General features: G+C 39.8%; 1 protein-coding gene across 1 annotated transcript in view; it reads right to left on the bottom strand.

Moving 5' to 3' along the window:
* Nucleotides 1–3: 3 nt before the first annotated feature.
* tub (TUB bipartite transcription factor) overlaps nt 4–12,876 on the bottom strand; it is a 66,543-nt gene continuing 53,670 nt past the window's right edge. The window contains exons 6-12 of the mRNA XM_034680918.1: nt 11,559–11,680; nt 8,970–9,161; nt 8,575–8,687; nt 4,921–5,035; nt 3,030–3,128; nt 2,746–2,917; nt 4–1,743 (exon numbers count right to left, since the gene is read on the bottom strand). Of these exons, the coding sequence (XP_034536809.1) occupies nt 1,610–1,743; nt 2,746–2,917; nt 3,030–3,128; nt 4,921–5,035; nt 8,575–8,687; nt 8,970–9,161; nt 11,559–11,680 (947 nt within the window). The 3' untranslated portion in view covers nt 4–1,609. The remainder of the gene's footprint in view (nt 1,744–2,745; nt 2,918–3,029; nt 3,129–4,920; nt 5,036–8,574; nt 8,688–8,969; nt 9,162–11,558; nt 11,681–12,876) is intronic.

The following is a 12,876-nucleotide window of genomic DNA, read 5'->3' as shown; positions in this document are numbered from 1 at the left end:
TCATGTGACTAACTCAAGTTTTATTTCATTTGTCATGATCAAAGGACTGTGTCCGTACCACCACAGTAAACTGTACACCATTTACTGTACAGAACAACAAGAGCACTAAAAACAGAAAGTGAAAGAACCTTTGGTTCTTGGACACATGTATGAAAAGCAGACTTTACAGCAAGAGTATCAACAGTTTTAAAATAGAAATTCAAAATAGTTAGAACACAGTTGAGTACAAGAATAGTACATTTGATAAAGAGTTCCTCATCACCCACAGTAACAGTAGCGGTATCAGAGATTGTTCTTTGCCTTCATTCAGCTTTTTTTTAAGGTCATTAAATACAAAATACTGTCTTACATTTGAGAAAGGATTCTGCCTCCATTAGGAGCAAGAGGAATAATACCTTGAGTAAAAATTTGAACAGCAATAAACCATGTGATATAGAAACAGCCAGTCAGGTGAGGAATGAACCACACACCACCTCAGAGAAGGAGAAAGTAATCAAAGATGCAAAGAGGGAGATATGAAATCTGTAGGGGAATCACACAGTTATTGTGTGTTTCTTGGAAGTTTGTCAATCTGTGAAGGTAAGCAGAGCCTTAAGCCTGATTATGATGGATATAATATCTGCAGCCTGATTCACAGTACAATGTAAATGATTATTTACCTTCTCATCTGTTAAAAGCTTTTGGAGGTTTTCCAACTCCAACCATCAATCTAAATAAAATCAGAGTTAGAAATTAAATGAAAGGGGCTACGGAGAAATATCTCTGATGCATGTTTGGACAGCAACGTCAGCAGAGACTTAATTCAAGCTCAGCTCATTTTATGCAAAACACTGGGATTAGTCTTCAAAGGCACAATAAAGTATGTACAGCTATATCTCATCCACATCAGACTTCAAAGTAAAGTGCACCATCATCATTTACATTCACATACATGACACTGTGACAGGGTTCTGTGTCTGGAACACAGCAAGCCTTGACCCTCTGTAAGTCCAATCAGCTGATAGTTTGGATGGGATACAAAAGAGATTCCTTCTTGTGATGCTAATTGATGTGCTTGTAGCTGCAGAAAACAAAATGAACATGTAATAAATACATAAATAAGAAAATAAATATATATTGTGTCGTGCATGTTATTTTAAATTCAGTAACTATAGAACCGGTATTCATGCTTGAGGAAGAGTGTGACCTGTTTTTGTTTTTTTGTGTGGCAGATTACATAAAATCCAGTCAACTTTGAGAACTTACAGATGTGTCATTGTTAGTTTTACTGTCATTTACAGATAAATGTTAAATTTGTCTAACTACTATATAAAGGAAAAGTGTTTGCTTTCAACATTTCATTACAAATGAGTCTGATTTTGCAAGTGGATCGCTCTTTGTGCTTGTTTTCTTCTACCGACCAAGACTAACCCAAGGTCCATCCCACACCTCCCCCCCCAAACACGCACACATACACACAAAACTTGAGGCCCATGAAGCATTTTGGGATATGCAGGCGTTTCAAGGTACTGGGTGATTTGCAGATCTCAAACCAGCCGCAGTGAATCGTTAACAGCCCTTGATAAGAGGGACAGATGGACCAGTTCTCAGCTGAACATCAGGCTGGGATCTATTCACACGCTAACTTGCTGTCAAAGCTGGAGAGGGCGATAGCAAAGGCCTGCAGGGCGCACATCGGGTAGTTATAGTCCATGGTGAAGACGTCCTCTGCAACGCGGCCAAACTGCATCACGATGTAGTCAGCTGCAGAGGAGGAATCAGGAAAGTCTTATTGGACAGCTGATTCAGAAAAACAATATTCAGTTTTATTTTGTAAGATTTTAAGACACAAAGAGGTAATCCTTAGAGAAAAAGTAAAGTGATTCCCTCTTGAAATTGAGGAGTACCCTGAAGTGATGACTGTCACAAAACTCTATATATCACTACCCTTTATTCGCCTGGCCTTAATATTTGAAGAGTAGAAAGACTTTACTGCACTGCGATGCTATTTGGTAGCGTCTCTGTTCAGTTAGAGTTTCAAGTCCACACCAGAGGCTTAGTAACCAAAAAATGTGTCTGTAGAAATCTGAAACTGTATTAGGTTTGCCATATTCACTCGGAGCATACCTAACACGTCATAATTGATAAGTTGACAGCCAATGATCAAAGAGAGAGTTTCTCTGTTGTTGGAGCCAAAATGTGTCCTTGGATTATTATTTTACCTCTGAACATCAAAGCTGTGTATCTTTCATTGGTAGTTCCAATACTTAAAATGAATGATTTTTAAGCTAAACAACACTACAGCAACTTCTTTCTCACTATTAAATCAGACCAGCTGTATTCTTCTCCTCCACCTTTTGCTGGCATTGTCGGTCTTCTTGTCCTTCCCTTCCAGTCACTTGTCATCTTTCCCCGGTCCCTTGTTGTTCTTCATCAGTCCACTAGATGCCCTCAGACTTCCCATCCTGCCATGCTAATACTCACTGCAATCACCTCACTCATGTTTACCTGATCCTCACAACCATCTCACCACCTTCAGCTCAGTTCTTCATTAGCAGATTCATTCCCACATTTATTTGTGAGTGAAAATTGATCTACTCCAGCTCTCATTCTTTATCTGTGTTTAGCTCCTGTCCTGTTTTCCCCCTATAACATACTGCTAGTTAGGTGCTTTTAGCAGAAAGTTTACCCTCAAATGTTCAAAACACAGATCTCTTACTTTCATTTCGTAATAACCCTGGAGCAGTTTAGGGGAATTGAACTCACGGTCATTGTCATGAATGATTTGGAAATTCTTGACGGAGGCCTGAGTGACTCTGCCGTGGAAGTTGAGCACATAGGATTGTGTGTCATCGTTCCACACGGGCGTCTTGTTGTGAAGTTCGATCACGCTCTCTGTGTTTTTGTTCTGCCACCTGGCCAGCAGTGACTCATGGTCCTGTAATGAAGAACAACAGGAAAGCTTCAGTGGTGTTTTCAGAACACTGATGCAATCAGTAATAGAAATAGCTGTAGTGGTCAGTCAGTCAAAGAAATCAGGTTCAACGTACATTTCGTGGACGGATAGAAACTCTCTCATGGTCCATGTTCATTCCAGGAATGATGACACTCATCTTGCGAGGTCCTTTGAATCCTAAGACATTGGTTTCCTGGAATGACAAAGATTGCCTTAAGAATGCGCACCCAATGAACTTGCAAATCTTTAACTACAGTCGACAGATTTTATTAAACTCAAACTTAAAACTTCAAGAAATAAAGTTTGGAGTGAATTTATCACAAGAATTATCACTGCACTTTCTTCAGTACTTGGTGCAATAATAAACATATTTTCTAAAGTGAAGGTTTTTTACAGTACAGTAGCCCAATAAACCAAATGTTACCTTGCTGTTGGCTCATAAATATTCAAATGTTTATATATACATGCATAAATAATAATTTGATTTCAACCTAATTATGGTTATTTCCTGTCTCCTCTGTGTTGTGTAGATGCATTTAGTCTCTAAATGGAAATATGCATTTTAAAGGCCACTGGACCCATTAGCCTGCATAATTTATCATCAAATCAAATTAGATTGAACAAAGTATAGATCCACTGTTGGGTCCTTTAAACAGCTGACATTTGATAATTTTATGCTGAGTGGTTCAGGTGAAGAAATTTATGACCTCGAACTCGACTTAGTCAAATTACTGAATTGAACGAGTCAGATGTCACAGTAAGTGCTGAGGGATTAAACTCTCTTTTTTTTGTGTGTCAAACATGTAATGCGATAACTCACTTTTTTAATCTTAGGTAGTTGTGTAAATAATATAATGTTGAATTAACCATTATTTTAATATTTATCTCTCCAAAATCGGATCAGCTAAATCACCCTGGCTTAAATATCATCAAAGGAATATATGCTTCTGGGGCTCCTGTTTAGCAAAGTGATTAAATTAAGCGCAACATGTACAGGGGCCATATACCCTGACCCTTCAGCCTCTACTTCATGTTATCGCTCTCTCTCTTCCCTACAAGTTTCCTACTCTATCCTCTGTCCTCTCTCTGAATAAAGGTAAAAAATAATCTTTAAAACAATGCTTTTCTGTTATCAAAGCTACTGTGAGGAATTATATAAACTGACTGAAATGAACAGCGATGACCTACAAAAGAAAACCAGATTATCAACAACAAGATAGACAGTTTTGATACTATAATTGAACCCCTGTAAACACTGTAAGGTGGCAGGTGACAGACAAGACAATTTAAAGCCCGCTAAAGATCGGGCCTTTTTTAACATTTTCACCTGTAAATATGTACACATATATATTTAACTGTCAGATATCATATGATGAGATTTTATTTTTTTATTATTATTATTTTTATTTTTAAAGTTATATTTTTGGGGCTTTAACACCTTTATTGATAGAGAGAGAGGACAGTGGATAGTGTAGGAAAGAGGAGAGGAGAGAGTGGGGGAATGACAAGCTGGAATGGAGCCACAGGCTGGATTCGAACCCGGGCCGCCTGCTAATTCGGCGCACAACTTAACCAGTAGGCCAAGTCTGTGCCCACATGGTGAGATTTTTGTCAGAAAATACTTCTTACACATGTTCAGGGCCAAATCTTTTAAATTCTATGAGGTACCTTTTTTTCTTTTTCGTCTAAAACAGGCACAAATATAAGTTCCTCACTGGAGCTTTTTTTTTTTTAATTACTCATCAAAAATACATTATCTTAAATGATTAAATTAGCTGTGTAGAAGTTGGCAAAATGCCAGATGGAACCCACATCCTCCAGTTGAATAGGTCTGCCTGTATAACATTTAAGCCCTGTTGTTGTGAGTCTCTAATTTCATCACATTGAAGTTTCAGTCATGTTATCACCGTATCATTGCTCAATATTTGCCCTTAAGGTATTGAAAAAGTCCAGCGTGGGTTTAAAGAGCAGTTAAACCGACTCACATAGCAAATGGCAGCTAGCTCCTGACGCAGGTTGCTAGCTTCCAGGCTGGTGGTGCTCTTCATAGGGTTCAGGCCGCTATCGTATACGGTGAACTTTGTTCCCATGAGGTTAGACCTGCGGAGACAACAGACACACCAACAATGAGAACCTTCAGTCTGCTCTGTGTGTTATTTTATCTGTCGGGCATAGTTCAGAGAAACAACATGTCGAGCTTTGTTCCAGCATTTTTAATTTGTATATGGACTTTATTACATGGAAGTAATGGATGCTACAGTTTATGTCTACATCCACATCCACATACATACAAACACTGATATCATAATATAGAAAACATGTTGTCTGAGCCTGCAGATCACAATTCAAATGTGACAGTCATTCATCTAAGAGCTCTACATCCTGCCAGCTAACCAATCAACTGATTCAATACAAGAAGATGCCAAACCTACTGTACGTCACTGAAGTCTGTCATTTGTGAGTAACACTGTACTCCTTTTGCCCTCACACCTACAGGAGCATATGAAGAATGTTGCATTGTGCTCTGAAAACCTTCCATTAAGTGCCTTTGTACTGTATATCCTTCAGAAGGACCAGCCTCCATTTTAACCCCACCTCAGGTCACTCTGATGGCTAAATGCAGTTGTTATGCTCTCTTGTTGCTCAGCAGGGATTGATGGCCTGGCTTCCCAGTAGGAGGTTTTGTAGATTCAGATCCTGACAGTGAGTCATGTCACCACAGAGGGAGGCAAGTTGCCAGTGGCTAGTGCTTTGCATTTAATTGACTTCTTCCCCCTGATGAAGATGGAAACAGCTTGTTGCTGATCGTTTACAGTGAAAACAGAATGTGTACAGTTTCTTTAGACCTGCATATATGTATATTTAAATGTTATTGTAGTACTGATTCTGTAAATTACATCCTGTCTGAATGTTTTCAATACTGCTACTTCAGGGGAAAACACCTCTGCTCTTCCTGTATTAACATCATCACTGGGAAATGTATCTTGTTACTGTATTCATAAATTAAATCCTCAAATTATAACCTTTTGATCACATGATGCTTGAAATGTTTTTGCGTTTGTAGGTAATTTAATTTGCAAGAATACGTGAGATATATTATGTGGTCGAAGGAGACAGGTAAAAGAAGAATGACCATTTGTGCTCTGTAAATCTAACATCAACACAATAACTATATATCATTCTAACACTCCAGATTTCACCCTCTGATATTCAAGACACTAAGATAAAAACTGACAACAGTGCAACCCGTCAGTAAGACGCTGTCTGTAGTGGTTAAGGTGTAAAGGTGCATGCATGCTTTGTGGGTTACGATGATCTGCAGGGTGTTTCAAAGCCACAGCTTCACACACAACAAACAGTAAACCTCTGATACACCAAACCTCACTCATGCCTGTGTGCTCGAGGACCCTCGAGAGGCACTAGATGAAAGGTCACTGTTCATTTAAATTTAGATCTCCATCAATCAGGTGTGATTGTGATTGCAAAGGTTTGAGCAGCGCACGGACCAATGGTGGGGCCGGCTCTGAAGATTAAAGGCTACAAAGAGCTATATTTGATTAAACTCCCCAGGAGTTTCCATGGAGCCACTAACACGGCCTTGAAGCTGTCTCTGAGGATTATGTCACTCCTCACTTCCTACCAATCTTCCTGTGACCTTGCAGGAATTTCAACGCTTGTGTTCGTTTACAAGAAAGGTATCAAATATTCTGAAATGAGAGATGAATAACAGATGGTTCATACGAAAATAGTTTTTTGATACAGTGATCAGGGTGTGAGTTTTTTTTTTTTACTAAATGGCTCCTCTTATGTGTTAATATGAAAATTAAGATTTTGTTTAAGCAGCCCAGATTCACAGATTTGTTAATGAATCACTAATAAAAAAAATAAATAATACATCTTATTTATAAAGCGCTTTTCAGAAACTCAAAGAGACTGTATTGTTAAAATCAATACAAGCAAGGAACAAGGAACACAAATGAAACAAAACAGTACAATCACAAATTAAAAGCTAACTTAAAAAGGTGAGTTTTTAAAAGAGATTTGAATGTTAAAGGGTCAGAGCAGTTTTGATATGAGAGGGGAGTAAGTTCCAGAGGGTGGGGGCGGCTATGGAGAAGGCTCTGTCCCCCCAGGTTCGGTGCTTGGTTCTGTGAGGTGGAGAAGGAGTGTGATGGTGGAGGAGGTCAGTGAGGTATAGGAAGGGTCCTGGTGGTGGAGGGCTTTGTGGGTGAGGAGGAGCAGGATTTTAAACTGTATGCAGCAGGAGTGGGGAGCCAATGAAGATGTTGGAGGACGGGGGATGATGTGGTCACGGGAACAGGTGGAGGTGAGGAGGCGTGCAGCAGAGTTCTGAATGTATTGCAGTTTATGGAGGACTTTGGATGATGTGCCATACAGGATGCTATGACAGTAATCTAAACGGGATGTGATAAATGCGTGGATAAGGGTTTCTGCAGCAGAGAATGAGAGGAATGGACGGAGGTGGGCTATGTTTCGGAGGTGGAAGAAGGCCGTTTTAATGAGTTGGGTGAAGTGGTGTTGCTTTAGTATGCAGAAGTAGTTGTAACGGTTTGAAATGTTTTTATTATATTTTTTGGGGCATTTTCACCTTTAATCGATGGGACAGCTGATGAGAGATAGGAAACGTGGGGAGCAGAGAGTAGAGGAGGACATGCAGCAAATAATCGAGGCTGGAATTAAACCTGCAACCTCTACAATGAGGGCTATAGCCTCTGTATATGGGGTGCGCTCAGACCGCTAGGTCAACGGTGCCCCAATAATGGTTTGAAATATGAATTAAAGCAGGATAGCACTGTTTGTATTCAGCATCTAGGCCATGACCTTATCACTCCTTGAGGTTTGTTTTACATGCAGAAATCTGAAGAGTGATGACAAACTTTCTTCCTCAAGTCAGTTCGTTCAGCAACTTCTTTTTTCTTTTTTTTTGAAATTGTATTTATTTATTTTATTTTGATTGTTTTTATTATTATTGTTGCATATATAATATGTTCTTAACCATAGGATTGCGGTGTGTGTTTGAGGTCGGGGCTGGGTGTGGGATTAGGATGGGGGGTTCTTGTTTATATCTTTTTCTTAATTTATTTTATTTTAAGTTGTTTTTATGTACAGCACTTTGTGTTACAATGTCATTGTATGCAAAGTGCTTTATAAATAAAGTCTGATTGATTGATGATTGATTGATTGATTGATTGATTGATTGATTGATTGATTGATTGATTGATTGATTGATTGATTGATTGATTGATTGATTGATTGATTGATTGATTGATTGATTGATTGATTGAAGTCAGAGCCCTGAGAGTGACCAGAAATCTTGCAGCTTGGATGGACCGCTGAATTGGAAGGACATGTCTGCCAGGTGATTGTGAAAATGATACATCAAGTTTGAAATCTTTGCGGTTTGAGTTGCCTGCCCGAACTCGCTTGCAGGCGTTCATTTATGTAAACAGAACTGTTAATTCTTACTCAAATAGTGTATTTGCATCAAATCCATGCCTCCACAGTTTGTATGTGATTAAATGTTTACGATGCATCAGTTAAATAAGGCATCATGTAAACACTTTAAATCAGCCCTGAGTGTACGCTGCTAAAATGTTTGATGTAGCGTAGCCACTCACCTCAGTTTACCGATGAAGCTTTCTCCCCCTCGAGACAAATCAGTGGGATCGATGGAGATGAGGTAATTTGATGTCTTACTCTTTTTTCTCTTCCTGCCAGCTAACAGGAACACCTGTAGCAAGACGTACCAGAAACTAAACAGTCGGTACAAGAGCTTCACCGGTACATTAAAAGAAAATGTATTTATTGAGATACACTCATTGAAAGTATGATATTCATATTTTTGACTTGTTATGTTGTTCTTAAAGCAGACACAAAAAGTGTCTCTAAGATTAATGCTTGGTATTTAACTCCATTGAGATACAATTTAAGAAATGTCAGACATTTCAGAATGACTAATACCTTACTTGTGTTCGTAAATAAATGTTGATGTTGTTTATAATAGTAGTATCACCTTCTTGCCGTCTTCTCTCTCAAGGTGAAGGTAGTAGGTGGGGTACATGCCTCGGTCCATGCCCTTCTTGTCTCGGGTGATCCTGCATTTCACTCTGACACCCTGTGGTGCAGGTCGCAAAGAAAACTCTTCGAGGTCGTCCACGTCAATGGAAGGATCATTGACTGGTGGAGTGGGCGCTGACGCCACCTCCTTAGGGGGAGAAAACAAGAGCGAGACCCCGAGTGAGATGGAGGACTGGGGGAGGAGTGATGCATCAGAGTTGACTTTCATTAGAACAGAGTAATGAGTCTGAAGATCAAATGTTCCACTGGGACTGAGAATGAGCACGCTGTGGCTAAAATAAGGACGGAGACAGAAGATTGAGTTGACAAAAGGGAGAGATTAGAGTGGAATGAGAAGCTAAGAGGAATGATGGTTATCATAAGAACAATGAAGGACTGGATTTCCTTCTGAATAGATTACAGCGGCTGCAGAGAGGATGTGTTTTTAAAAGGGGTGACACGGTTATCTGTCCTGAGGCGTTGTCACACCTGAAATGATGAAAAACTAAATCTAAGAGGTTCTGTCACAAAGAATGGATTGCACCTGCTGATAGCCCCATGATGCACATCACTTGTCACTGCTGTTGGTTCTGTATAGGTCTGATTCACAAAGCACATTGCACTAAAGATATTAAAGCACAAATATGCCGATAAAGTTCTATTTCTTTCTATATTAAGTTTTAGTTTCCCTCCCTGCAGAGAGGCTGCAAGAGCAACCTGTCCACTCCTACAGTGGCGGTTCTGTGTAGGGGCCAACAGGGGCCAGTGTCCCTGTAAAACTGAACCTGGACCCCCCTGTGGTCCCCCCTCCACACCAAACAAATATTATACAATAAAAAAAGCTTCGGTATCACGCCGATGTTACAGGCGGAACACATGCGTGTGGCACTTGGTTCCAGTCCCTTAGAGTGCTAAAGGACTCATATTGAGTGTAAACAGCCACACAGCTGCTGTCAGTCTGCATTTTGATATGGTACACAGTAGTATCTATGTCTAGTATATAGGGATGCACTGTTGTATGCCAGTCTGTTCTCAGCCGGTCCTCACCCTTCTCAGTCTCTTTTAATAGGGTTGAATGTGTCCCTCTGACAACACCCTTGGCCCCAGCCTGGCCCCCCGAGTATAATTGGTCTAGAACCGCCACTGCACTCCTACAGTGCTGACCCAGACTTTATTTACAGACAGTCTTTAACAGGTTCCAATGAGGCTAAATATTGTCATGATCAATGAAAATGAAGAATGACATTTATTGTAAAATGTTGCTCTTAGCTGACTACCAAGACCAATTTTCCTTGCTCTTTACAGTGAGGCTTGTTGCAAAGAAAGGGGACAGATTTGGTCCAAATGAATGCATAACAGCTGATTTAAATATGTGCAAACAGCATTAGAGCACCAAGACACTTTCAGCTTTGCAGCCCCGTTTGGAATGCATTTAAACCTGTCTGAGAATAAGTAGATTTGTTGTCGGGTCATTTGCAGAGGTTGTGCAAACCCTCTGTGAATTTGCCCCTGATTTCTTAATCTGTGGCCTAACACATATAATCAATGAGATCTGAATCCTGCTGACAGACTGTATGATCAGAAGTAGCCAAGTAAGGGGTATTGTGCAGGGAGTGGGGGTTTTCTTTGCACTACATTTAAATTTGGAAGTGGTTTTATTGATTTAAAAATGATGATATTTCTCAGTTTGACGCTTCATGGTAACAGTTATTTCCGTGGCCTATCTATAGTGAGCTAACTTGAATGTTACTACTCACATTACACTGAATGTTTCCAATAATAGTAAAGAGCACACTTGATTGAGTTTTTCTGCCCTGTCACTATCAGTCTGTGACATTTCTGTCCCTCTATCAGTCCTTAAGCTCCACTGCGTCTCATTCCACTTTCTGTTATGTGTTTACTTTCTGTGCCATCTTCTATTTTCAACACTTTCTGTCATAGCCTGCCGTTTTTGTGTCTTTAACACCTCCTGCCTTTCTCTGCTGTTTTCATCTCTGTTCTTGCGTTCTCCACAGCCCACTACAGTCTTTGGTTAGAGCCAAAGAGCCTGTGTTCCTCACAGCAACAGAGAAGAATTATAAAATGTGCATTCAAGTTTATTAAACGCTCTGCACCTCTCTTTCTTGTAACTTAGAATGAGATTAGAATGCAAAAAATACTAAGGATCTGTATGTGATTATTCTTTGACCAACTAAACAAAGTATCATCTGCACAGTAAAATTCAGAGCACAGTTAACATGAGATGACAGCCCTGATCCAAGAAATAGCAAAACCCACAAAAGGACACTAAAATTGTTTGTAGGAAAAACAGTACAGCCAAAAGGCAGCATGGCAGCTTTGTATCGCATTATGCCATTATGGTCTATTACTGCACTTTTATCCCTGAGGGATAAATAGAGTTTTATTTAGAGATCCAGCTGAGCTACAGAAGTGAATCTCCGTCTTTATTCTGGTTGTTAGTGGCTGCTTAAATGCGCATAGAGCCGAGCAGCATGAAGACACACCACGCAGACGGTATAAATGTAAGCTGTGACTTCATTTTCACCTTGCATGACTTCTTGCTGGTGGCGGAGCCCGGCCTTGTGTTGCTGTTGAGCTGTGAGGAACTGGAGCTGATTTCATCTTCATCGTCCTCCTCTTCGTCAAAATTCATACTGCTTGATATACCTTCACAGAGGGGAAGAGAGATGAAAAGAAAAATAGGTGTTACTGATTTTCCCTGCTGTTAACTGAACTATAAATAGCCTCCAACAGAAACACATTCCCTTCTTATCTGCGATATATTATTGATGCTAGAGGTAGCTCAAACTTCTGCTAACAATCATCTAGAAACTAGGCCACACTTCAGCTGAGTGATGTGTTAAAGCAGAGACCCACCAGGGTTTTTAATACAGTTTAAGCTTGTTTTTATTTGTGGCTTTGAGGCAGAACTGTTATTTTTTCTTCTGTTATTTCTCTCTCAGCAGAATTTCACTGCATGAAGTCTTTACACACTCAGTATCTTTTTCTTGCATGCTAGTTTAATATCAAAAACAGGTGATTAGATTTCAAATGTGTGCTAGTAGTACAAGTAGCAGGTAGTCCTGTCATCCAACTGATGGAGGTACAACAACAGCAATTTGCAGTTAAACAACACTTTGACTGAGCACAGATTTTCAACCTGGCTTGGAAAGTGAAAAAACTATGTTTATTTAAATCTGCCAACAACCGGGGCGCCGATTTGGCTCAGTATGTGGAGCAGATGCCTCATGAGCAGGGGCTGTATAGCCTTCGTCGCACCGGTCATGGGATTGATTCCCGATCCCGGCAGGATTTGGTGCACTTCACTCCCTCCTCTCTCTCTCTGTACTTCCTGCCTCTCTCTGGCTGAATTAATAAATGGTGGCAAAAAGCCCGTAAAACTAATTAAAAAAACAAACAAAAAAATGCTGACAGCCCATTGTAATAAAAAAAGGGTTGTTGCATGGTATTAAAATCTCAAAAACAGTGAACTAATGAGTCAGGAAAATAAAATAAATGTTCCTGTTTTTCTCTGAAAACTTCTATTCGTCGTTTTTTATTGAATTATATTCTACTTCAAGCTTAAAGGAAAATGTAGCTGTGTTTGAAATAACCCTGTATCTGCTACCCACAATAGTTTGCGATATCTTCCCACTGCCGGTTTGTTTGCAGCCAAATTCGATTGCATGTGAAGAATCCCCTTCATGAGGACCTACGACAAATGTCTAAGGTACAGTATGTCTGCAACGTTTTGCTAAACTCAAACAAAAAACTCAGAGCAAGAAATGTATGTCAGTTTCCCTCATTAGTGTCTCAATTATATCATTCACACATTGAGTCTTAAAATGGAATTTCTATTTACA

This window comes from Notolabrus celidotus, chromosome 3 (assembly GCF_009762535.1).
Source record: "Notolabrus celidotus isolate fNotCel1 chromosome 3, fNotCel1.pri, whole genome shotgun sequence".
In the NCBI taxonomy this organism is placed as follows: domain Eukaryota; kingdom Metazoa; phylum Chordata; class Actinopteri; order Labriformes; family Labridae; genus Notolabrus; species Notolabrus celidotus.
This window is presented reverse-complemented; position numbering and strand designations above follow the sequence as displayed.